Source organism: Larimichthys crocea, chromosome XV, assembly GCF_000972845.2.
Source record: "Larimichthys crocea isolate SSNF chromosome XV, L_crocea_2.0, whole genome shotgun sequence".
Lineage (NCBI taxonomy): Eukaryota > Metazoa > Chordata > Actinopteri > Sciaenidae > Larimichthys > Larimichthys crocea.
Window position 1 is genome coordinate 10,568,553 of NC_040025.1, and position 25,541 is coordinate 10,594,093.

At 46.2% G+C, this 25,541-nt stretch overlaps 1 protein-coding gene across 2 annotated transcripts in view; it reads left to right on the plus strand.

Annotated features, from left to right (window-relative positions):
* Positions 1 to 25,541, plus strand: part of plxna2 (plexin A2) — a 160,747-nt gene that overhangs the window by 106,601 nt on the left and 28,605 nt on the right. For both annotated transcript variants that reach the window (XM_019273879.1, XM_019273878.2), the window contains exons 13-21: positions 6,878 to 7,029; positions 10,043 to 10,160; positions 11,787 to 11,923; positions 13,759 to 13,926; positions 15,225 to 15,318; positions 20,960 to 21,199; positions 21,594 to 21,737; positions 22,513 to 22,747; positions 24,603 to 24,745. In XM_019273879.1, coding sequence (XP_019129424.1) covers positions 6,878 to 7,029; positions 10,043 to 10,160; positions 11,787 to 11,923; positions 13,759 to 13,926; positions 15,225 to 15,318; positions 20,960 to 21,199; positions 21,594 to 21,737; positions 22,513 to 22,747; positions 24,603 to 24,745 — 1,431 coding nt within the window. The remainder of the gene's footprint in view (positions 1 to 6,877; positions 7,030 to 10,042; positions 10,161 to 11,786; positions 11,924 to 13,758; positions 13,927 to 15,224; positions 15,319 to 20,959; positions 21,200 to 21,593; positions 21,738 to 22,512; positions 22,748 to 24,602; positions 24,746 to 25,541) is intronic.

The window sequence follows — 25,541 nt, forward strand, 5'->3', positions numbered from 1 at the left end:
ACAGCTTGATAAGACCTTGGCGTTAGTGGCAGCAGCAGTGCTGTTACATACTTGAAGACTCGCCTTGTATCCTCTATCATAACCACTAAAAGTAGCAGTAAACACAGATTACATGATCCTGGCATGCTGAAAGTGTGAAAGTTGTACTGATGACAGCAGAGGTCTTAGGGAGACGGGTAGGGGTCTCTTGACAATAGGGCTGCCACAAACGATTATTTTGATAGTCGACTAATCGCCGATTATTTTTCCGATTAGTCGACTAATCGGATTGTACGTAAATTGATTGTCTCGGAGAGGGGCAAGTGGGCGGGCGCTGTAAAGCTCGCGGACGGAGCCATGAGCCAGCTTCGCCCCCGAGTGTTTCCATGCCGACCCAGAGCCGCCGAGGAGGAAATGCGCTCGGCGGAGGCCAGTCAGCGCCGGGGAGAGGTCCCACAAGGGGATCCTCCTGCACTGTGCAGCTGTCCCTGACCCACCGAGTTGAATACCCCAGGCAGACTTCGGAAGTTGCGGAAAAATCGCGGTGATTGGTTAAAATTGCAACACCGCCCTGAATTCATGGGGATGAAAATGAAGCGTCGACTACTAAATTAGTTGTCAACGATTTTGTTCGTCGACATAATCGTGACTAATCGACTAATCGTGGCAGCCCTACTTGACAATGAAATGTCATTGAGAGGCAGTGCATGAAGAAGAAGCCATGCTATCCTGCTTTGTTTTCCTCTTAACCCAAGAAGAATGAGAATGAGCTTTCAAAATAAAAGCTCCCCAGGGAGCCGGGGCCACCAAACGCTTTGCAAATTGTGAACGTTCAGTTCCTTTCCTGTCTTGTGTTTCTGTTTTTTTTTCTTGTACCGCTTTCTCTAATTGAGAGAACATTTGTTTTGTTTTTTTTCTTAAGCGCTTAAAAAAAGCATATGCTCCTCTGTGTTTATGTGTATGTACATGTGTGGCACTGTGTTTTGATCACAGGTGCATGTTTATGTGATAGTTCTTCTTACCTTCAGGGTTTATCCAAGGGCAAGGACCCTGAAATACACACACACACCCACACAGAGAGAGATATTCAGTTTTAAAGGCCCGTCTCTGACATCTGCCTTCGCTTTGTGCAGTATGCACAGCTGCCTGCTCAGAGATTTTTTGTCTTCTCACAAGGTTATTCCAGCTCTTTGAAAGTAACTTTGGCACCAACAAATGTTAAAAAGGGACCCAGATGAAAAGAAAACACACACACACAAACAAAAGAGTTGCGAGCTAACAGTTACGGGTCTTTTTCATATCTCGCGATTCACGAAGACAACAAGGACGCGTGTTCGTGGCTCGCCTTTGTTTCTCCAGAGCCTTCTCGGATATCGCAACTACTCAAACGGTTCGACGTCCTCCACCTCAGCACCACCAGGATCATGACCTGGAAGTCCTTATTTGTTTTCCCATAAGTGGAGCCTTTACTTGCTTAGGCCACATTTTTATCCCGCCTGGCGGGTTTGCTGTCACGGGGGGGGGGGACTCAGGCCAGGAGGACATACTATTTAATTAGGCTTGGTAACGCACCAGTGCATTGTGGTTAACCCACCAGACCCTTCTACCACCCTATTGATTCACTCGGCCTCTCGTTCCTCCACCACACACACACACACATCTAACTCCAGCCAATTAAAAAGTGAAGTTAACGACTTGGATAATTGATTTGCTATACTGTATGCAGATAAGAACGGAAAACTAGAGGCGGGATGAAGAAGAAGGCCGTCCTTACTTCTTTTTAAACTCTCCATCACTCCCCCTATCCGTCTGTCTCCTTCCTTCCCTGTGTGTGTCCCCGTGCATCACTATCTCTGACTCATCTCGGCGAATTGAATTAGGCTCTTGTGTAACTCTATTACGCTCTCGGTTTGTCATTCTATGGCACATGCTCACTGCCATCCAGTGGGACATACCTCAGTCCCCACCAGGTTTTCATTAGTGTTGTGAATCACAGTATGCGATTACCGAGGCCACCACTTGCCCAGACCTTCATCTGTCACTCTGCAAACATTAAGGGACCCGGGAGATTTACTGATATTCAGAATACTGCAAGGAGTTTGTGTGACGATGCTGTTTCTTTTCGTTTGAGGACCAGCACAAGTAAAATACACATTTTTCATCGATGAGGCTTCAGCCCAATCACGTATTGATCAGCAAAGCTGAAGTATGAAAAGAACACTTAAACACGAAGCAGCTTTAGGTGCCGTATACCTTTAAATTATTGAATCCATCTGTTGTCCAATGGTGTATTGATCATCAACTCCTGGCCTGTCAAGATATCACCTCAAGGTACTTCCAAAGGAGCTACAGAAACATCTCAAATATCTACAGAGAACATCAGCTTCATGTGCCAGTTTGTCAGAATCATAGTATGGGCTTGCTCATGGTCAATAACTAGGTAGAAATACATCGTGTATCGAATGGAAAGACGCACCAATTTGCCTTATATTCTGGGGCTGGAGATGCGAAAAACCTATAGCATAAGCCTTTTTCCAACAAAATACAGTTTGTAAGCCGAAGATCAGTGCAACAAGTTTAATGTTGCAGTGGAGCTCACAAATACAGTACAGTAATTATCAGTTATTCCTGGCTGAGTAATGATAGGTTACAGAGTCGGAGTGTTGCAGGATGACTCTTTCAGGGAACGGATGATGTTAAAATCTGTGAATCCGAGCGAGGCGAGCAAAGGGGGTGAAGTGAGGCAACGGAGAGAACAAAGGACAGAGCAAAGGAACTGAACCATGAAAAGGTGGGAAGAACCAATAGGAGAGGGGAGAGAGGGAGCCCCTGTGGGCTGTCTGAACTCTGTTTACAGCTATAGGTGGCGAAAAAACCAACTCGGCTTTCATTTGCATGATTCACAAGAGCACGCACTTCAGATCCGCGCAGACAGACACGCCGATATTTCTTCTCTTCATTGCCGGTGATGTCGGCGTCCGTCTGCCACCGCCACCCCCCCCCAGCCCCCTTCGTCTCGGTGATTACAGTTCCTTTAAGAAGCAGACATCCCCCTGGTGGGCTGAATTTATTAATAAATTTGGTTTTGATTGTATGCTCCGAAGCCCCCCATCATGAGCTGATTTGTATACATACTAGCACATTAGTAGATGTGCCTACCAAAAGATAGGCCTTTTGAATAATTAATGTTTCTATTAAGTGCCATGGTGCCTCCCACCATGGGCCATTAATATTGAAGAGATGTAAGCCCTTGCTAACAGCAGAGGGAACGACATCAAATGAAGCTGGGAGTTGGACGGGCATATTAAAGGCATCTCCTCAATAGGCTCTGGCCGTGGCTTCTGTACGAGTTTACAGTGTAGCAGAGAGGCTTCCCCGCCTCCCAGTGACATTGAATATAATCTCGCCGTCGCCTCGGGATAGAAAAAAAGTGTAGGATTCCTCCCTTTCTGTCTCCGTCGCAAGCTCATTGTTGATATTTTGGAACACAGCAGGGATGGTGGGCCTGTCAGTCACTATCATGGGTACGGCTGAACTGAAACCCCCGAGAGAGCTGCTGTGCAGCATGTGTGGTTCCCCTCATTAAACAAGACAATAGAGGGATGAAGTAAATGTTGCACAGTAAAAGTGAGTCTTTACAACACACCACGCATCTACAACTAACGCGTTAAAAGGCCCGTTCAAACACGCTGTCATCCACAAACACGCCCCACATCCAATCAATTTGTCACTTGTTTTCTCCTCTTTACACACTAACTAAAAAAAGCTCCTTTTCATCCCAACCCGTATCTCTTGGCTCACTACAAGACATTTAAGACCCCCATAAAGTATTTAGGATGTAGTTTGTACGGGAACAAGTGATCAGTGGGGTTTTTTATCAAGCCCATTAAATGCTACTCACAATTAAACGTGACATGCTCGAATTAGTCTGAGCCGAGTCCAAAGACAAAGAGATTAGCGGCAAGCTCCTAACGTGTGTCAAGGGCTATTTAATTTCCAAAGCAAAATATCAATCTGCTGGCAAGAGAGTGGAAAGACCGTCCTCTGTCGCTTCGTGTAATTCTGGGAAGAATCGAGTGCAATAAACGTGTATATTAAAGGTCGCTAATAAAGAATATACGGCAGAAATGCTGACGTTGTGTTATATTTTAGGAATAAATGGGGTGATTAAACATTATTAGCTCTGAATTGGAGAATGCCATTCAGCTCCGTCAGCTACTGTAGTTACAGCGACGTGCTAGGCTTGCATAGCCCGGAGGCAGCAGGGGGGGCGGCGCGTTGTCCTCTGCTCCGTGTATTGAGTTTAGCCTCGGCTGCATCAGCACAACTTTCCCCACCATTACTTCAAGTGAATAAGTCAACACTGACAGACGTCCCCCGGGCTGTTCACATTGACCGCCGTTCCTCTGTGTGTCCACAGTTTTGTCCTCGTGCACATTATCTTCCCGAAAGAGCCCCTTTCTCTTTCTCGTGGATTAGAATTATTTTTTTTTCTCAATTTAGGCCATCTCACCCCCTCTTAAGTCTTCTTTTGGTTTTTGCCAAAATCCTGCAGAATGTCAGAGGAAATAGTGGTGGCTAAAAGTGGCCAACGCTCTGATCCTCTGAGCTGAGAGAAATAGATTATGCTACAGAAAAGAAGAAGCGAGAGCCGGGGTGCAGGGAGTGCGATGTGCAAGCTGACTGTCTGTTTGTTGGGAATTACCCTCTATTGACAGTGTGACAATGCCAGGCGGGCAGCAGCACTGCTCCTAAAAGGATTACACAGGGAGCATGGCATGGTAGCACTGGGTGGGAACGGGGGAGAGAGGGGTGGGGGGGTAAGGGTGTGCATGCATGTCCAATGAGGTTCCCCTCTCGAAAAAAGTCTGTGTGTTAAGACAAACAAGCAAGCCGGTGCTTAGAGGAAGAAGAGGAGGAGGAGGAGGATGTGTCACCTAGCCTGAGGGAGACGAGATGATGAAAGACGGAAAGCAAAGGGAAGGAGAAGAAGATGCAGAGCAGAAGACGCTGCAGTGAAATATGAAACGCAAACGCCGCCTCTCTAAAGATTATCCACAGTACACGACTGCAGCGGGTTCCCTCTGGTCCGCAAAGGTCATTACGATCTGGTTTACAGGCAGTCGAAGCCATAGTCTCGTGTACAAGGAGGGTCCTTTTATAGATCCTGCTCCTTTTTGTTTGTGTAAGAAATACAGACACGGAGACAAAGCGCCGCACTCCTCTCACGCCTCCCAGCCTGGAGACATCGGTGGCGTGATCCTTTGAAGTTTTTCTATGATCCACTCATGAATCGAGCCTCTATCTGCCAATGGGGGGGGGGGGGGGGGGGGGCTCAGTCAAATGGGTTTCATGCATGGATTAGACTAGTCTTCCTTGTGCTTGGTCCACCGTGGGAAGAGCTCCATTTCACCCTCAAGGGTTAGAAGAAGAAGGAGGAGGAGGTTCTCCCAAGCTTTTAACATGCCCATCTGTGATCCAGCACTGCTGCCCTGTCACCGTTCCCCCCCCGCCTCACCTGTCATCCATCACGGCCTGTAGGACCAAACAGAGCGGCATCCACATTCCCTCTGCTGCTCGTCTCCATTTTCTCTCTTCTTTTCTTTCCTCCACTCTCTTATTTTTTCTCTCTCTCTCCTCTCGTTCTCTCTCAGGCCCTTACACTGCTTATGTAACCGCACTAAGTCTACTCGAATAGCTGCTGCCATCGCCTGACATGGATATATTTAGCCGTTATGTCCTCCCCCCTCCGCTTCACCACCACCACCACCACCATCACCACCGCCGCCGCCGCTGCCTCCCCCCCCTCTATACCCTGCATGCCCAAGCAGTGCTAAAAGATTCATGTATTCAGACCCCTCGGGCGGCGCAGTGACACACTTACTTTACATCCAGAGCAATTAATGTCCACTGAATCTAGATTACAATGCCGGCGTCCCACAGGGAAGCCGCAATGCCCCAAGTGGGTGTCGGGAGGGAGGGGAAGGGTGTTCGGCACCGCTCGGAGGGGTCGCCATCACGTGGCACTTTTGCGGCTCAGTAAGCGGGCACAACTGGCTGTTGTTGTTCTTTTTTTTTTTTTTTCTCCCACCCCTTCTGCTTGCATGGCCAGTAATAGCATATTGATTGTTTACACAGCAATAGCAGCTCCACACAGCAAAGTGACGGTCGTCTCCTCCTCCTCCGTCCTCCTCTTTCCTAGTGTCCTCCATCTCCTTTTCACCGAACACTGTCGTCTACTCTCTCGGTTCTTTCTTTATCTCTTTTTTTTTCTCCCTCCTCCTCCTCCTCCTCTTCTTCTCCTCGCTTGTTTAAAGGGCTGGATGAGGGCCAGGTCGGAGCCTCAACAGGGCTCTGCGGCACAGAAGGCAGCGTGCCACCCTGTGCCAAGGTCATGCTGGGCAGCCATATTGTATTTTATGAGTAGGTGGTCTGCACTAAGCATTAATACGGCCCCTTGTTAGATTTATCATCCATGGCAACAGCAGTATATTCCGAGCAGGCGCCTATCCAGAATGTTAATAATCCATCCCATTTTCTTTTAATCGTGAAGTTTCTTTTATTGGATTTACCGCTGTGAAGTTTACAGGAAGAAGTTGGTCTTTGTGTGTGTTTATGTCATATTTAGACAGGAAGATCAACAAAATATTAACCGCCGGTGTGATACCACATGCTCTCAGCACAGTGACTCATAGCATGTTCTGACATTCTGCGGATGCAGGCGTGGGAGTGCTCTTAATTGCTTCTACAGCCACCTGGACCGTAAGAGCACATTTACCCTTAAGCATCAGTGAAAAACCTCAGTGCTTATTTAATGATTTCAAGAAAAGGTCCATAACTTTAATGTCACTGCCAAAAAGCACTTACAAGTTGTTTTTTTTTTTTTGCTTCCCTGTAGGTGACCCCAGTGGCTGGACCTCCGGAGGGAGGCACGCGCGTGACCATCCATGGCACGAATCTCGGCCTGGCCTTTTCGGACATGGTGGGCAACGTGGAGGTGGCGGGGGTGAGGTGCACGCCCGTGGAGGACGGCTACATCATCGCCGAGCAGTAAGTCACGCGAGCAAGGATGGAGCGTTAACGATTGTGATCAGCCATGCATTGATTAGAAACAACATCAAACTCAGCTCGGTTTGAAGAACTCCTTTGAAATCGCCGAGAGCAGTTCAGAGAGCGTTGTTCACAATGCGGCATGAAGATGTTTTTAATTATTATTATTAATTATCCCAATTTGTCAGCAGCACAGTTTGCGTGACAAATCGTCTGATAGGAAACACAACACCGGCTACAAGATAATAAACATGCGTTAAATCAGTTATTAACACACGGATGTAGAGCGGGGTTTTGACACATCGCCGCATACATGGATCTGATCGATATATGTGCATTGTGACAGAAAATCTGCTTTCCCCACCATCTCTTCTCTTTAATGAAGGCTGGAGCAGGTCCAGACAGTCTGGCCCTGACATTGCTGTTCTCCCCCTGCAGCACACTAGCCCACTTCTCTCTCTCTCTCTCTTTCTCTCTGTAGCTCATCTAGTCAACAACAATCCCATAACAGCTGTGTGTGTTTACTTGTGTTTACCTCCCTAATTGTCCCATGCTGTGCATACATCACGTTAAAGTCTGTCCCGTTCACCCTGAAACTAATGAAACGTTGCTCGTGCCTCACGACTTGCCCCCCCTCTCTTTGGGTAGACACACAGACGTGTGCAGGGTAAGAAACTCAGCGCCTCGTGGTTGTTTAACCTCCCCAGGTGATGCAAGGCAAGGATGTACACACACACACACCAGGCTTAGATGCTTTACCATAAATATATATTAGCGTATTCGGATTAGGATCAGGTTGAATTGCCTCCGGGTATCGAGCTTTATTGGTAGAGGAAATGCAATTCTTTATGAAAAAATGTAATCCTATAATCATTTTTTAAAGGATTCTATACAGCCGGCGTGAAAAAAACACTCATTATGTAGCGACTGTAGGTTGAATAATTACACCGAGAAAAATCAATACAGTATGAGGGGAAATATATAAATATTAAAAGACGTGGTACAACGCTCATTCCTCGCACATTCCTATAGAAATGTATGTTATTATTAGATTTCTTTAGGTCTGCCTTTGAGTTAGTGTGAAATTCCTCCTACGTCCGCTGACTTGGAGTCAGTTAGAGAAAAGTGTGAAGTTTTAAAGGAGCACAGCTGACACACACACACACACACACACACACTCACAGGCTATCACAGTCATGGCTCTCAGAGGAGCCTTTAACCCTAATTCTTTCCTTGGCCTACTTCTGCCCTCAAAAAGAGAACAGCTCAGCACCGCGCCGCCGCCACCGTAACTCACATACTTTTAGGTCTCGCGGTGTCGTTACAATACATATGTCACACACATTTGGTCACACACACACACACATGTGCGGTTACACTGCTCTTACTAATTCACGTGGTTGTTTTGGCGATTAAATCAAGATGTTTCCCACTTTCTGTGGTATTTGGAAAGTATGATTTACAGTACGTCGGCGGCTCCTCGCTCTTTACAGGGCAGTTGTAATTAAAATTCACTATGTGCCACTTGGCTGTAGGGGACAATTTGTCAGCAGCGCACTGATCTGACAGCACTTTAATCCAATTGGGGAGAGCTTGGGGAATTCATTTATATGGCATGTAAAAGAATAGACTGAGCGAAATTAAAAAACGAACCTATGACCCCTTTAGTCGAACTTTGAAGGAGTTGGAGTGTTGGCGGGGGGTCGCTCTGAGCTGGATTCAGAGCCTTTAGGTTCATTACACACCGACTGTTGCTGTTTTTGTTTCCAGTCTTTAATTCAGTCGCCAGGTTTTTCTACGGTGGGCCGGACTGGATCGGACAAAAAAAAAGAAAGAAAAAGAGATGTATACATATTTATATCTCTTTTTATGTTGCTACTTCAGAGGAGTGTGTGAAAGCCACTCGTCGCTTTGAAGAAAAAGCCTCAACTTTTGTGTTTTTCCAGCAGTCAGAAAGTACTATTTTTTTTTTTCCGTGGGGCTGATGCTGTTCTGCTGCATTTTTCTAGTGGCCAAATTGAGTCCTCATTAGTACGAATTCACTTTAAAAAAAAAAAAGTAGCCCTCAGGTTTTACTTAGAGCAGAGCGTCCGTCTTGCTGGAGAACGAGGAGAACACACAATCGAATGTTCAGTTTTTTGAAAAACATATTTCCATAAATTTGCAGCTCCACAAAGGGGACCGGTACTTCTTCAGTAGGCCTTCAGGTGAGTGTGTGTGTTTCTCTGAGGTGACAAGAAAATATCAGCTCTGTCAGTGAGTAAATCCTCCGTTAGCCTCTCTCTCTCTTCCACATACTTCATCCAACAACTCTCCCACAGTCATTTGTTGTAATTCAGATGATCAGCACCGGAGAAATAATACGTCTGCTCTGCTTCATGTGCTCCACTCCTCTGCCGGCCCCTGCCATCTGCCCTCGCCGCGCGTTTTTCTTTCCATCTTTCTTTCCACGCTGTGATTGCTTCTCGTACTTTGTTACTCCCTGGCACCGCCGATCAATAGACGTCCTCGTTTTTATTATGTCATTTGATCTAGTCACCTGCAGCGCTCGGCGACACCTGATCACATGGTGTGATGAAGCTGTATTGATCCCGCTACGTGATTTACATTAAACGAAGCCACGCTGGCACAGCACCGGGGCTGTTGGTGGGAAATTTACATCCCTCAAACTTGTGTGTGTTGGAGTGCCAAGGGAAGGAGGAACACTGGGCCTCATTTGAGGACTGTCATCGAGGAGGGGGGTGATTCTTGTCGATGTCTGGATGTGTCCCGTAATGAAATGAGTGAGACAATGAAAAGAAGATTGCATTTAGAGTGGGAGATGAATCGATATCGAAGCAGAGAAGTGTTTTGATTACTTTCTCTCGACTTCGCTCAAGCATTGAAACATGTAGACAACTTCTGAGCTTTTTTTTAGTCTTCTCCAGTCCAGCTTTTACAAACAGCGGAGTCTTAAAATTCAACTTTCTTTTGCAGTTATTTTAATCAATTATCTTGTGTTGTTGTTTCGTAGGATCGTGTGCGAGATGGATCCAGCTCCCGCTGAAAGCAGACCCGGTCCGGTCCAGCTGTGTGTGGGAGAGTGCAGACCAGAACTCAGAGCTCGTTCCTCACAGCTCTACTCCTTTGTGGTAATAACCGAAAACAAGTATCCTCATATAACACCCTAATGTACATTAGCAAAGTGCGCCGCACAAACTAAAGATGTGCACTGAAGTGATACAAAACATACAGTTAGTTCAATTAAAAGCGATTTGTACTCTTCCTTCAAAGTAATTGTTCTCTTCGCGCCACAGGCGAATAATGATGCGTGACTGCCGGCGGTCGTTATTAAGCATCTCTGCGGATGCTTACTTGTTATTTTGCAAAATAACGTATTTCCATTAAGAGCACAAGGTTTTATCCGTTAATGATCTCTGCAGCTCTCTGCTTGTAAACGCTGTCTGCCTTTATTGAGATGGGGGTCATGCAGTTAAATGAATATAGCCTCATGTACGGTATTTTTTTTTTGCAAATCAATACATTCGTTACAACCTGCTGGCTGAGCTGAATTAAGTTGGAACTGCTCAATGGTTGGAAAAACAGATTAATCTACAGTGTATATAAGATTTCTTTGAGGTGTTTGTGTTTCTGCATGATTGAGAGCTCCTGCAGTGTTTTAGGTTTGGTTAAAATTCTCCTGCAAGTGTGAGCAGAAGGGATATGAAAATAATAATCAAATGTGATTGGGTGGGGGGTCATGAGAGAGATGGAGCAAGAAACAAACATCTTTCTAAAATGGACAGCGGTAATCCGCTCTGCAGGTAAACGTTATCTACTCTCTGACGCACACACGCCTGCAGCTGACGGATAATCTACTTTTCCATTTGCACTCCATCACACCTTCACAATTAACACTCCCCTAACAATTAACAGCAGCCGTTAAATTACTACTGTTGTTTTCAGAGTACCTGCTTTAGCCTGTATCGTGGAAGTCACACTTAGCTGACAGTTTGGAGTTGTGCTCTCATGGCTCCGCTGTTAAATCGTCAGCTGCTTTTTTTCTCACCAGCGTTGAAGCTGCTGCTCTGGGAAACAGCAGAATTCCTCGAAGAATAACTTGAGGATGGGATTGGCACCACTTGCTATTCTCCTGCATTGTAGGCCACCTAAAAATAACAAGAATATACCATCACAGAAGCGTTCTTCAATTTTTCCCAGACAAGACTTGTGTCTTTTTCCAGCCAGATACTTAAGCTCTTGGCAAAGGGGGCAGCGTAAACGACAGTTTGCATTTAGTCGTTTTTAAATTGAAGTCTGCGTGTGCTGCTGCACATGTGTGTGTGTGTGTTTCTCTGTATGATGGGCTGTCTGCTTGGATAGTCCTCCATCTGTCTGTCTGTGTGACGGTGGGCTAGCTGCCTGCAGCTGTAAACACTAGTTATTTTCAGACTGTCTTTAAAAAAAAAGCTTCACTCAGACACAGCCGAGCAATGCACGACACACAGGAAGGAGGAGGATCTCTCAGGGACTCTAAGAGCTCCCGGTTTTATCCTCTTTTCTCCCACCAGTGTTGCACTCCACTTCCATCGGCCCGGCAATATGAATAAGTGCAATTTGCCTGAGATCACAGAGATGCTGCCCCTTTTTTATCTTAGAAAATACCCACCTTTGCTTTGCCCTTTCTCTCTGCTCCTTTCCCTCTCCCTTCAATTTACTTTCACGTCATCACACATCGTCTATTAACCTCTCCTCTCTGCATCTTCTCTGTTTTGTAGACTCCCTCAGTCACAGGTCTGTCTCCGAGCCGAGGTCCAGAGTCCGGGGGCACCAAAGTAACCATAATGGGGGAAAACCTTGGCGCCGGCAGCAGCGTCAACGTTCAGTTTGGAAACCAGACGTGCGAGTTCTTCGGGTGAGACTTTCCTCTTGTACCGATTTCCACCATCAAAGATCTATTAGTAGGCCTGTAAAGTTGAATTTGTCTAAACGGCCTGCACGGTCGGGCATTTGTTCAACACAGACTGTTCACGGAGAAAGGCTTTTTATTGTACTCGTGCATTAAGATGCTGTAGAAACATGACGTGTAAATGAAAGACACAAATTGAAATTTCACAGTTTGCAGGTCCCAACATTAAAATCTAAGAATGTTGACACTTGGCATTAAGTAATTCCAAAAAAAAAAAGGAGCCCATTTGTTTTCTGTCACGCTGGCACTTTTATTCCTAATATCTTAATCTAAATGTTCACATTTGCATTTTGATCCATCTGCAACATTTCTGCCTTTTGAATATATGAAGATAACGGCACAGTTCTTTGACTCAGTGTTCCTTTAACTTTTTTTGGAGCCGCTACATACATCACTGTCGGGGAATGTTAGATATATGGCGCTGCGAGCGAATGAAAAAAAAGAATAAAAACAATAGCTCTTGTTCCCGAGATTATGTGGATTATTCCCATTAAATAAGCTGCTACATTCACGCCCCCCCCCCCCCCCCCCGCCCCCCCCCCACCCCCCCCCCGCTGATATTACTGAGAAATCCCCCAGGGGAAAGCCTTTCTCTCTCTCCCTGTCAGAAACTTATGTAAATCTTAATAAGGTTTTGATGACCTACTGCATCAAACCCTGTAATAATAGCTTCTGGAAAACCTGGTGCTCCTGTGGAGCTTTCTTCTTTTCCATCCACCCCCTCTCCTTCTCGCTATATCTTTCTATCAATCTGTTCATCTGTTTTTTTTTTTATTTCTCTTGTCTCTCACCCCAACCAGCCTTCTTCCTCCTCCTCCTCTTTTTCCTTCTCCCTCTCTTTCTTAGTTGCTCCCATACGCCCTCCTTCTCCTTTCCACTCCTGTAGGCATCTAAGCCTTGCCACGGTAGCCCCGACTGTAACGTTGGTAAGGTCGAGGAGTCAAGCCAGCTTTAATGAGATATGAGGCTAATTACTGGTTTGTGTTTCTCCGCTGTATTCCTGGCATGAGGGGGAGAGGAGGAGGAGGAGGAGGAGGACGGTGGGGGGTCCGCTCTCCTACAAACTCTCCTCTGCTAATGAATTGGGACAAATTCAGGGGGTGTGCAGGTAGAACATGGAGCCGTGGAGAGGGGAGGGGGGCGTATATGATAGTGATGGAGTTTGTGTGCATAGACTTCTATGTTCGTCGGGTCACTTGCGCCTCTGTGTATCTGTGATCACATCAGAGAGATCACAAGTCTTTGAAAAGTCTCAGAAGCTCTGAAAAATGTTCCGTGTTTACGAGTTTACTCTTCAAATGTCTCCCATGCAGTAATTAGCTCTTATTTGTTATACCAAGGAAATGACAGGTTTAGTTGTTTTTTTTTTTGCCATCTTCTGTCTCCGATAATTACAGAACAGAGGTGGTAGTACAAAATGCGTAATATATTCTGATGTTTGAGGGGGTGTAAACAGAAGCTGTATGTTCAGAAGATACAGTAAAATGAATAAATCACGCTTAAGGGCTACACATAGTTTGACTTTTCAGAACTATGATGTCGTTTTAATTTTTAATTTATTTTTTTTGGCCTTTTATGCCTTTATTGATAGTACAGCTGAAGCAGGGGGCAGAGAGAGGGGGAGTGACACGCAGTAAATTAGCCGTCCGATGCGGGATTCGAACCGGGGCCAGCTGCAGCGAGGACTATAGCCTCCACACATGGGGCGGCCGCTTTACCCACTACGCCATGATGTCGTTTTTATCTGATACATGTTGAAATTATATTATTTTCTTCTGTAGACGGACCATGACGGAGATAGTGTGCTACTCCGCCCCGTCCCTGTCTGGGGTCGGCCCGGTCCAAATCAGCGTAAGCGTGGATCACGCCCAAATCAGGGAGAGCCTCACCTTCGAGTACATAGAAGATCCCACTGTCCAGCGCATTGACCCGGACTGGAGCATCGCAAGGTAAAGTCATAACACTTGTCTCATAGGATGCGTATTGCACCATATACTGCACAGACTGTTATTTTATTGACGTCCTCACCGAGCTTCTGTCACCCAGACTAAGGATTTCCTCCACCCCTCCACCACCTCCTCTCCCTATATCCAGCCAGTCCAAGCCAGTGGAAGTAAGCAGACACAAGTCAATATTGCACTTTCAATTACTAGTCGGTTCTCTTCCAATTAGTCTGGATCTGATAGAAGTGCCACAGCTCTCAAATTGGAAAGCATGGGCACTGTTAAGGCTGAGATTCTCCTATCGGATTCAGTGTTGATCCATCTGTTGAACGCCTTTGGCAGATAGGGCGCACACACTATGCACAACTAATTAAAAGGAAGAAGAGGGGATGAAGATGAAATGGAGAACAATGTGCTATCAGAGGTGCGAATCCACAGCAGATGGCTCGGGCTTCCGAGCAGAGTGTAAAGGGACACTGCAGCAGAAGTGTGAAGGCACAGAGGGAAAGCGGGGGAGATGGAAGGGAGACAGGGACAGGAAAGGGCGTCACGTCGGTCATCTTTTTTTTTTTGTTGCTTATTTTAGGTAGATAAACATATTATTCTGTTATTAATGTGTTTAGACAGAGACAGATGAGCAGGAGTCAGCGTGTGAGTCCTCACAGCAGCTAAGAATATAATTTAATGAGCCTTCAGACAGCACAAGGTCCGTCTAAGAGTAACTCACTGTCCATAGCGTTACAGTAGAGCAGACCCATCTGACATTTATTATAGTGACAACTCCTGCCCGGCATCTTTATTCAGCCCACATTGACAAGCACAACAAACATCTACAGCAACCCAAACAGCTGCAGGGAGAGCCGCGGTTTCCACCTTCTCTCCTGCGCTTTGTTTGTGGCTCGCCTTGTGACGAGGACGCCCAGGACCCACCGCTGCATCCTTATAAGCTTGAGATGCCCAAAATCTGCAACCAGTTGATTGTAGCCAAGTGAAGTCGGTTAAAAAAAGCATCTCTAATCATCCCGCACTCCAAAGGCTATTATCTCCCAAAAGAAACCAGAGGATGAAAGCCGATTTGATACGCTTATTTTCGACTGATGGTGAATATTCTGAGGAGAGACATCGGGGGGCTGGAAAGTTTAGCCTGGAGTTGCCTTTGAACTACTTCTTCTTACTTTATTTCTCTTCCTGTTTCTATTACTTTTTTCCTCGAATCTGAAAAAGATAAGAGAGAGAGAAATCAGAAGGCGTTTGAAACCTGTGGAATAAATTGTGTTCTCTGGTGTTTTTTTTTTCCCCCTCAGTGGCCACACACCTCTGATGGTGACAGGGACCAATCTGGACGTGGTTCAGGAGCCCAGGATCAGAGTCAAATACGCTGGCCGAGAGTCTGTCAACGTAAGTACAACTATACTGTTTCAAGCAACAAGAGCCAGTCCGGTGTGTACTCACCTAAATACCCGTGCTATGCACACTAACTAGGTCCTGCTTGACTCACCAAATACTGCAGTACAAGAAGGCTAAGTGATGTTTAGCTTGGGTAAAAAAAAGAAGTACTATCTCTCCTAACAGCCCCTCCAGCTTTCTACGCTTGCCTAACTTCCGCTTGAACCCAGTCGTCTCAAGCACTCCCAACGAGCATCTGAATAATGCAGCCGGCAGTGAGTGTGGTCTGCATGCGGCATTTAATTAAGAGTTTACCCTACATTTTCTCGAGGCTAAATCTCAGCTCCGCATCCCACCCCCCCGCTACCTGCCGAGCCCTGATGTGTTTTTACTGTCACACAGCTCATCCTGAACGACGTTTCCACTTGTTGGAGGAAGAATCAGCTTTTCAAACTGCAGTATATGAAGATATTTTAAGTGTAATAGAGTTTAGAGAAGGAAAAAAAGGGTGGGGTGTGGGTGGGTTAGTGGGAAGAATGGAGGTGTGCATGGAGACTCCTAATGGGTATCAATGGAAGATTAACTGTGGTCAGAAGTCTTTGGTCAGCATAAAGAGCCCTTGTATAATCAAAGTCTCGGCTGCGGGGAAATCGTTACAAATTGTATTTGAGCCCCTGTCCTGGGGCTCCTTGTTTAATTAAGAGGATGGGATTTCTTCTCCACTGTCTGGGGAAAGGTTGGGAGATCAGAGGAATGAAAGGAACTAAAGGGGTGTGAGCGGGGTTGGGAGAAGAATAGGCAAAACTGTACTAACACAAGACAAAAGCATTCTCTAACACAATGAGTTCCCAACGTTTTTACTTCTGATGCCTTAATACGAAGCCCTTACAACGGCCAGGTGATAAATGATATGTCTAAAGAGGTCAGAGTAGACGGTAGTGCACGAAATCAACACTAAGATTAGAGAAAAGTCCAAAAAATAAAGTTTTATATTTGTATTTATGAGAATTTTCTGACTTCTGACTGTGGTAATCATCTCATGACCCCGCGTCCTAACCGCCCACCGTGAGTGGTCCTAACCGCCCACTGTGAACCACGGCTTTAATGCATGGTAAGGGCTCTAATTTGCATAGATACATCAGACATCTCGACGAACAATCGCCGCACGTACGCACTCCTCGCTCACATGCAACGTACACGTGTTTTCTGTAGCACAGAAAACTGAGAAAAACTGCAAACGGTCCCACACATTATGCTCCTGCATATACTGCAGCCACGTATATATCTCATGCCTCATTTATAGAATTTCCGAACAGGTTAGTACGCATGCATGCATGCATGCACAACAACCTCCTCAACGCCGCGTCTCACTTTTAGAATTCTGCAGTTTTGTCCCAACGTGCCTCCTCCTCCTCCTCCTCCTCCTCCTCCTCCTCTGCAATCCCATCTCCCCTTTCCTGACATTAGTAGTCTAAAATTGGCCTTAAGTGTCTGACTTGCTTAGTCAATGTTCCTTTACTAAAAAATCATAACTCTGCCGCGGGCTTTTTTGCGCTTACGGCAAGTAAGGACACAGCTTCCCTAAAAGGCTTTTGTCAGTTATGAAATCTTAAAAAAAAATGACAGGTAAAAAAACAGATCTGTGATGTTTCATGTTTAAAGAAGAGAGGAAAAAATATAGTGAGAGACTCTCGGAGACCTGGCGAAATGGGATTTGAGTCGGGGTGTAAGTGCCGTGCCGTCTGATTTGTCAGTTTCCAAGGCTTTGAAAGAGAGTTGTTCATCTCCACCCTGCCTCGTCTCTTCCACACAAACCCCCTCCCCTTCCCACCTAGCGCCTCGCAAAATAAGCCTGTGTCACCGTCTTGATTGGCCCCACAGCCACAGAGAATGAATTTCTATTAAATGCTAAGTTTACAATTACCTATCCTTCATCCCGTCTCTCCCTCCTCTCTACCCCCTTTTTTTTTCCCCCCTTTTGTCACTGGAGGAAGGCAAACAGCGGAGCAGCCCATAGCAATAAGAGCCGCTGTCTGTCAGCCAGCCTTCAAATGATCACCTGTCTCCCACTAAATTGCTTCGCTTCGCTCCCTCCCTTGTGTCACCTGCACAGATTCACAAAGAAACCGGGAGAAGAGAGAGAGAGAGAGAAAGGACAATTTTCTTTGTGGAAACGCTCTGTATCTGTCACAGGATTTCACAACTGAAACATTTATCATAATCTTGATTAAAGCTTAAAGGGAGGTTATTTTCCAGCCCCAGAACATTTCCCTGTCCCGGGAAGATTTCATCTACCGTATTTGCCACACTTAAGACGCCTGGACGGAGTGTCAGGCTCGGTACACCAGGTGCATTTGCGGCTGCTGCTGATCACAGAAAGTGTTCGGCACGGGTGTGTGTCACGTCTATGCCTGTCACGTCAAGGCCAATCAGGCTGATTGCCTGGTACGCTGAACAGATCGAGGCGCATATCATTACTATGAGCAATGACACCGGATGCTCAGAACCTACAGTTTATAATGAGTCTGTCTTACGATGCCGGACGTCTCAGCACTAACAGCATCACGAGTGGCTCATTGAATCATCACGGTATCTTGAGTGTTCGCCATGTAGAGGGCTACTACTGTTGTTCCTCCTTGACATCTCTGTTGTGTAGCCTCGGCGCTGACTTTGAAAGAAGAGAACACACTTGTTAACGCATGCAGAAGTGCTCGCACGAAATGCTCGAAATTAGTCGCACCCTCATCACGAGACGTCCTCGCTGATGATTTTTTTTTCGCTTTCGGCGTTGCACACATCTCGGAGGAAAATGAAACTACCCAGATCTGGCTTTTAAACGGCACACACATCCTTAATGGAGTTAGAACGAATGCCCGTATTAGCCATTGGTTGGAAAATAAATAGGCGCAGTGTAGGAGTAACAAAGTACAGGAACAGCCAGCGACTATCTATCGAACATTAGCGTGACCTTTGACCCTCTGACCCTTCGCATTTCTCCTACGCTCATCTGCACAGCCAGTCCACGTCTTTTCCCTCTATCCCTCTCTCTCACTACTTCCCTGGCCAGAGACCTTTGAATGGTTGAGTGGGCTGTAGCAGCACAGTAGATCATGGTAATGTATTCAGCCAGAGGGGTTGGAGTGTTACTGCCTTAAAACACCCTGGCTCTGTCCAACACTGGAGAAAGAAGACAGATGAGGCCGAGATTCCAATTATTTTCTCTATCTGTTGACCTCAATTCACTTTATCAATGCTGAACAATGTGTAGCTACTTTTCCCCACACACATGGCCTAAAGGACTGGATGTACCATTGTATGCTGTGCATTTGGCAGTATAGAGAATTGAGTTTTTATTGTGAATGCGCTCAAGATAGAGAGTGAAAGTATATAATGTTGTTTGGAATGGAGGCAGGGTAATGTCATGGCTGTGTACTGTAGATGGAGTGGTAGAAAATAATCCTGTGATTTAGTTTGCATGTAAGTCAGTATGCATTGTTTCAAAGTAATCTATTGAAAGGCAGGAGTAATACTCTTTTTAAAAATACAGCCACACCCACAGAGGAACCCAAATACCACACGTCCTTCATCAAATCCCACAATGCCCCATTCACCATCACTATTTACTCGCTCTTTGGATTTACACACGTCACAAAATATCCTACATGATAGAAGCAGTTTTTTTTTAATACAGCGAAGGAAATGATTTATTTAAAGTAAAAGGAGAGAAAGTGATGAGGAGAAAAAAACCCTACAGTATCCATCTCTGGCGGAGCAGATGGTAGTCGGCGCTGTAGTTGACTTGCAAATGCCTCGCTGTTCCAACGTGACAGTCACGAGGATGCTGCCAGAGCATCTGGGCCTGTCTATATAACGTGTTACCATGCCAACAGTAAGAAAGCAGCCCGGATCCAACTTAACGTGAACTCTTTTGTCCATTTTAAATCTCCGTATAGAACATAACGTGCGGGCAGGTAAAAGAAATCCGCATGACGCGTTCCTCCTGTAATTGCTTTATATATGTTAGGAGGAGAATTATTCATTCATGAATTAATCATTCACCATCTTCTCTGTGAACAACAATGTTATCGCACATTATACATTATACGCTGTTCAAATTCTGTCAGTCACCTCTGGCTTCCAGCGGAGTGCCCATGCATATACAGAACCTACATTTGGTGAAAGTATGTCAGGAGTCCTATCTGGTTGTTTGGTTTAGCTATTTTTAAAAAAGAGGCTCGTTGTCTCACTTCTGTCATGCGCTGCTACCGTAAGCGTGAATCCTAAAAAAAGAAAGTCGGGGAAAGGTCGAGGGGGGAAAGCTACTACGGAGCATTCAGACCTCGGAGTGCAGCTGCACACTTTGCTGTGACGGTGGTGAGGTTGGAATAGAGTAAAAACCCAGATTTCAGCCAGCTGATGAATCAAATAGGGATGAAGATTGGTTTACTAAATCGACAAAGAAGTGAACAGCAACTACTTTGATGGATTAAAAAAGTAGTTTGGGTTATTTTTCAAGCGTTTTAGGTCATTAAAAACTGAAACAAGGCATTAGAAGATGTCACCTTTACCTTTAGGAAACTGTATCAGACACTCGATAGGCCAAACATCCTAAAGATGAATTGAGAAAATAGTAATAATCAACAGAATAATCAATGATTAAAGTAATCGGTTGCACAGAATGCCCAAGTTCTTCAATCACGATTTCTTATCACGTCTAGATGCGGTGCCCTCTACCACTCTCCAGTCTGTATCCAAGAGAAAAGTAAATAAAGAGACCAGACTCTCCTTCCACCTCTGCAGTCACACACACACACACACACACACACACACCTTGCACCACGCTGGCAAAATACATTTGGTGTAGCCCACGCAGAATGAGTTTGCATCGATCTCCCTCGCTTGCTCCTGAGCAGCGGACAACAGGTAGGAGGCGTGGTAGTCGCTGGCGTTCACCAGCTTTGATGATATTTACCTCTAATTAAGTTTCTTCCCCAGAGAGAGAGACACAGAGCTGGGAAGGAGTGAGAGGAGATAAAAACCTCTCTGAGCAGAGTGCTGTGCAGCAATCAATCCTCTCTCCCTTTTCCCTCTAGAGCCGAGCAAGTGAGGATGGATGGAAGACAGGTCCTCTCATCTGGGAAAACTGGAGAGAAGTAATAAAAGAGCCATAGCTCAACCTCTACCTAAGGAGATAGAGGAGCACTGGCTCCATCCTTTGTGGTTGTTGTCCTCCAGTGTTTCTCAGCGAAGCAGTAGCTGCAATTTATTTTCAGTTTTATGGAGGCTTCCTCTCCAATAAAGACGGATTTAATGACAGACGATAAATCCCCTTTTCTCTGAAAAGAATGAGGATTTTATGTGCCAATTATTAGGCCGCAGATCTGCCTGCAGGGTTCGTGTTGATGCGTTTCGGCTAAGATTGCGCTTTACAACAAATCAGCTTGAAACTTTGTGTTTTTATTCTGGAGAAACGGAGAAAAAAGAAGCTGTGCTAAAACCGTCTGCGTTTATCCCGGATGACTGAATGGCATTTCATGTTTCTTTCCAGGCTATCATAGCATGATATGTGGACTATTTGAATGCAATACATCTCCGACAGCATATCAAAACTGTGATTTTCTCCCCTCTCCTTGTCTTTATCCGTCCTGCCTAGGTGTGTAAAGTGTTGAACACCACCAGCATGAGCTGCTTCGCTCCCTCCCTGATGGCAGAGTACCTTCCCGGTTTGGACACGGTAAAGCACGCCGACGAGTTCGGGTTCATCTTCAACAACGTCCAGGCGCTGCTGGTCTACAACAACACCAACCTCCTCTACTACCCAAACCCTTACTTTGAGCCTCTCAGCACCAACGGTGTCCTGGAGCAGAAACCAGGCTCCCCCATCATTCTCAAGGTACCAGAAACACAGATCATAGCTACTTTCTTTGGGCATCAACATCAGCTAAATATATATAATTTATGCATTCCGTGGTTTTAAGACATCTTCTAACCCGAGGACACGAAGGAATATATTTTATTTTTTAGTCCTGACTCCCAGCTGTTCCCACTTACTGTCACTGTGAAGTGCATCGCCTTGTTTGATCTCAGCATGGAGTCACATTTGGCCACAGCTGTGCCCAATCCATGGAATCTAATTTACAGCATGTTGAGGGGGGACATATTGGGCTTTTGCTGGGTTTGTGAAATTGTCTGATCCTCATCGAGCCTCGTGGTGTTTTTTGTGTGTGTCCCGAGTTTTTCCCTTCCTAATTTCGCAACCCCTGCTGTCCATCTCCGTGTGCCCACAGGGCAGAAACCTGGTTCCTCCGGCGTCAGGAGGGGTGAAGCTTAACTACACCGTGCTGATAGGAGAGACTCCCTGCTCTGTCACCGTGTCTGAGAGCCAGCTGCTGTGCGAGCCGCCCAACCTCACCGGACAATACAAAGTCATGGTCAGTATGGGTAATGGGTCTGTCTGCGTCTTTTCTTAGCGTCTGTCTTCCTAACTTTTTCCTCTGACTCTGTTCCCGTCTACCCCCCCCTCCCTTCATTTTTGATTTCTTCCTCATAATAGTTGGCCTCTAAACTCCATTATTCGTGCTCTCATCATTGTTCATTCAGCTGAAGGAAATAGGTCAAAGGGAGAGCGGCGTGAGTGTGCTCTGGCTGTCAAAAGGTTCTGCCAGAATCCGCTGCAATTATTTTTAGTTGCCTGCTCGCTTATTGAGTGCAAGCCCGGACTGTTTCCCTCTCCCCCGTCGGCATGTAGGTGGCCGCATGTGTTTGCACTCAGTATCACTTTCAGCATACAATATTTACCTTATGTTTTGGCAGCGTTTTTCGGGAGACTTGGCTTATGTGTCGCTGTGTATCAGTTACCATGTGATATAGATCTCAGGACCAGTTGATTGGATTGGGTTTCTCACTTTCTTTTTTTAGTTTTGGAGTGTAAGATTTAGGCTCTATTTACAGAATGTGGCAGAAATTGGATATAATATGCATAACTGTGTTTTTATTTCTGTATAACCGGCTGGAAATAAGAGTTATTATGTTGTTGTTGGCATAGAATGAGCCTTTACCAAGTGTCTACAGTAAGCCTAGAACAGACAAACCAAACACTGTTTTAAGACTGAACTGAGAGTGAGGCGAGGGGGTTGCAGCCAGCAGCTAGATTCCCCCAAACATGTCCTTTTAAAACACCGTCTGTGTTCATCTATCTCTCCAAAGGTTCAGGTAGGCGGTCTCCACGTCTCTCCCGGCTCGGTCCACATCATGTCCGACAGCCTGCTGACCCTGCCCGCCATCGTCAGCATCGCCGCCGGCGGAGGCCTCCTCCTCATCATCGTCATCCTCGTCCTCATCGCCTACAAGCGAAAGTCCCGAGAGAACGACCTCACCCTGAAGCGCCTGCAGATGCAAATGGACAACCTGGAGTCACGAGTCGCCCTGGAGTGCAAAGAAGGTTAATATTGGAACTGTGTGTGGTCAGCGGACTAAGTGCTAGTGCCGAGTAGAGGCACTATTGTTTGGATTTCAAATTGCAGAGCGAGGTTGATTATGTGTCTGCTTTGCTTGGAATATTCCATTTACAGTCAGTAATTTCAGAGGCTGCTCTATCACTCATGCAGCTTAATGGAGCCGGTGAATGAATTTCATTGTAAAGACTGTACTCGCAAAACAGACGTAATTCTGTATTTGTGCGCAGAGTACAGTAAGTAAATCGCTGGTGATTTGTGTGTGTGTGTGTGTGTGTGTGTGTGTGTGTGTTAAATAATGCAGCGAAAATTTCTCCAGATCTGGGTCAGTGAGTCACGCTGCCTATATATCACAACACAGAGTCGGTTAACCCCGCGCGTGACCCGTCTCGTCACGTAGAGAGGCGTCGCGGTTCTTGCCGCTCTCTCTCTCGTTTGCATGCAGGACACACACTCGCAACACAAACTGACACATGAATACAGAGATTCTCATTAGCGTAACCTCAACCTCCTCCCAGCGAGAGACACGTTATGCTTATTATGTTTTTATCCCGGTCTTAAGTTGAGGGTAATTCCACGTTTATCTTTTCACGCGCGCCTTTTTAAATCTGCGTGTGTTTTGGTGCCGCAAAAGTGAGTTGTCAGTGTCCCTGCTACACTATCGAACGCACTCCTCTCTTGCGGCTCCTGGGTTAAGAGAGTCCATTTGACCGTTGACCTTCCGCCCAGTGGGAGGGAAAAACAGATAACCACAGGCCGACCTCCTGCTATCCGCTCTCGAGCAGCGGTTCACCACGGGGGCGCCCCGTGTTGCAACATTGAGTTTTCTATGAATGCTTTCAAATAAACACAGCTGATTGGCCTCCGATGTCATCATCGAGGTCATTATAGCCAATCACCGAGACAAGCATACGTGGGGTTTGTGTTTGACAGTGTTCAGGGGATTTCATCAGCCAGAGAGGACCTTATTATTTATCCCTTCCAGCCACCCCTGATCGGCTCTCCCGGTTGTTATTATGAAGTAAAATAAATAAAAAAAAAAAACACCCAATTGCAACAAACTTTCAGAATGGTCAAATGACAGACAGACAGATAGGCAGAGAGACAGAACCAGTCACACACAGGCAGCCTTGGGAAAAGAGAAGATTAATGTTTTAACCATTAGCAGTGGCCAGGAGTGTACTGCCCCGCGGGGTGGATTTAGATGGGTACCTGGGTTCCTCCTTATGAGTATATACACTCCATGTGAGCTCATGTGCTGGTGGTGTTAACCCACCAGTCGCAGTGGGAAGGGGGGGCGGGCTAGGGGCCAGGAGGTGAGGGCTAAGACCGGCTGGAGATGGCGGAGTTTTGAAGAAGGTGTTAGGGGGACTGCTGCTGCTCCTGTGATAGGCTGCAGACACGGGGGCCCTCCCCAAAGGCGGCGAAGCAGTTCAACAGAGCCGTGGGGCCTGAACAGGAGTCAGTCAGGATGGAGCCAATTAACTGGTGCTCACCTGCAGCCTCACACGGAGATGACACACACACACACACACACACACACACTTTGGGGCCTTAGCTGCAGCCAATTTACGGGCTGGTACTGTAGATAAAAATGAGTGTGAAAGAAAAGTGTGTGTGCGAGGTGAAATATGTGAAATGTTGAGTTTCTCTGACATGAAGACTATCTCGGGCTTTAACTGTCAGCTTCATCAAAACGATGGTAAACACCATGAAGATGAGGAGGATTCGTGTATTTGGTTCTTTGGGGATTAAAGAATGGGTTTTGCTCTCATGCTGCATGTCTCAAGTATTCCCTTCAACTCATCTCTCTCTTTTTTTTCTCTCTTCCCGCTCTCCCAGCCTTTGCCGAGCTGCAGACAGACATCAATGAGCTGACCAGTGACCTGGACAGAGCCGGTATCCCCCATTTGGACTACAGGACATACGCTATGAGGGTCCTCTTTCCCGGCATCGAGGATCATCCTGTCCTCCGAGAACTGGAGGTAACGAGAGAAAGAAAGAGTGCAAGGGAGAGAGAGAGAGAGAGATTGGAAGAGAAGGAAGGAAGGAAGGTGGCTGGGGCATATATGCAGCAAATGTAATAAGAAAAGGGCAAGAGAAAGTCAAGCTGAGGTAAAAAGAGAGATAGAGGGGGGAGAGTGTGTCTGCCCTTACCGCTCTCCCCGCAGGGTAACCTCCATAAGTGCCAAAGTGCTTGAGGGGGGAAGGATAGCAGTGTGCCACTTATCCTTCCTACCCTCTGGTCTCCCACACATACACACATATAGCTGGCATACACACATGTATATGCGCCTCACATGCAAGCTCCCTCATGGAAAACAGGGTCCCAGCACATGGCTATTTCATCCACCAGTGGCTGCAGTATGAGGGGTAATGAACTGAGTAATTCCCAATCCTCAGGCATGACTGTGGTTTCCTCCACTGGGGGAAAAACTGGCTGCTTAACACTTTTTTTTTTTTTTTTTGCTCGTCTTCATGGGGCCAGAGTAGTGCTGGGGAATGGGTTTATTTTATGTGGAAGACACACAGAGTCCAAACTATCAGGGATAAAGAGATTCATCATGACAGAGGTCCAGCACTTTGTTTGTAGATTGTGTGTGATGTAAGGTTGGATTGGTTTACTAGGCCTGGTTAGGTAGTGGGGTGTCGCAGGCGATGTCTGACCAAGAAAAACCCAAATTGGACATCCAAACTTTTTTTTTTGGCCTTTTATGATAGTACAGCTGAAGATAGACAGGAAGCAGGGGGCAGAGAGAGGGGTAATGACACGCAGTAAAT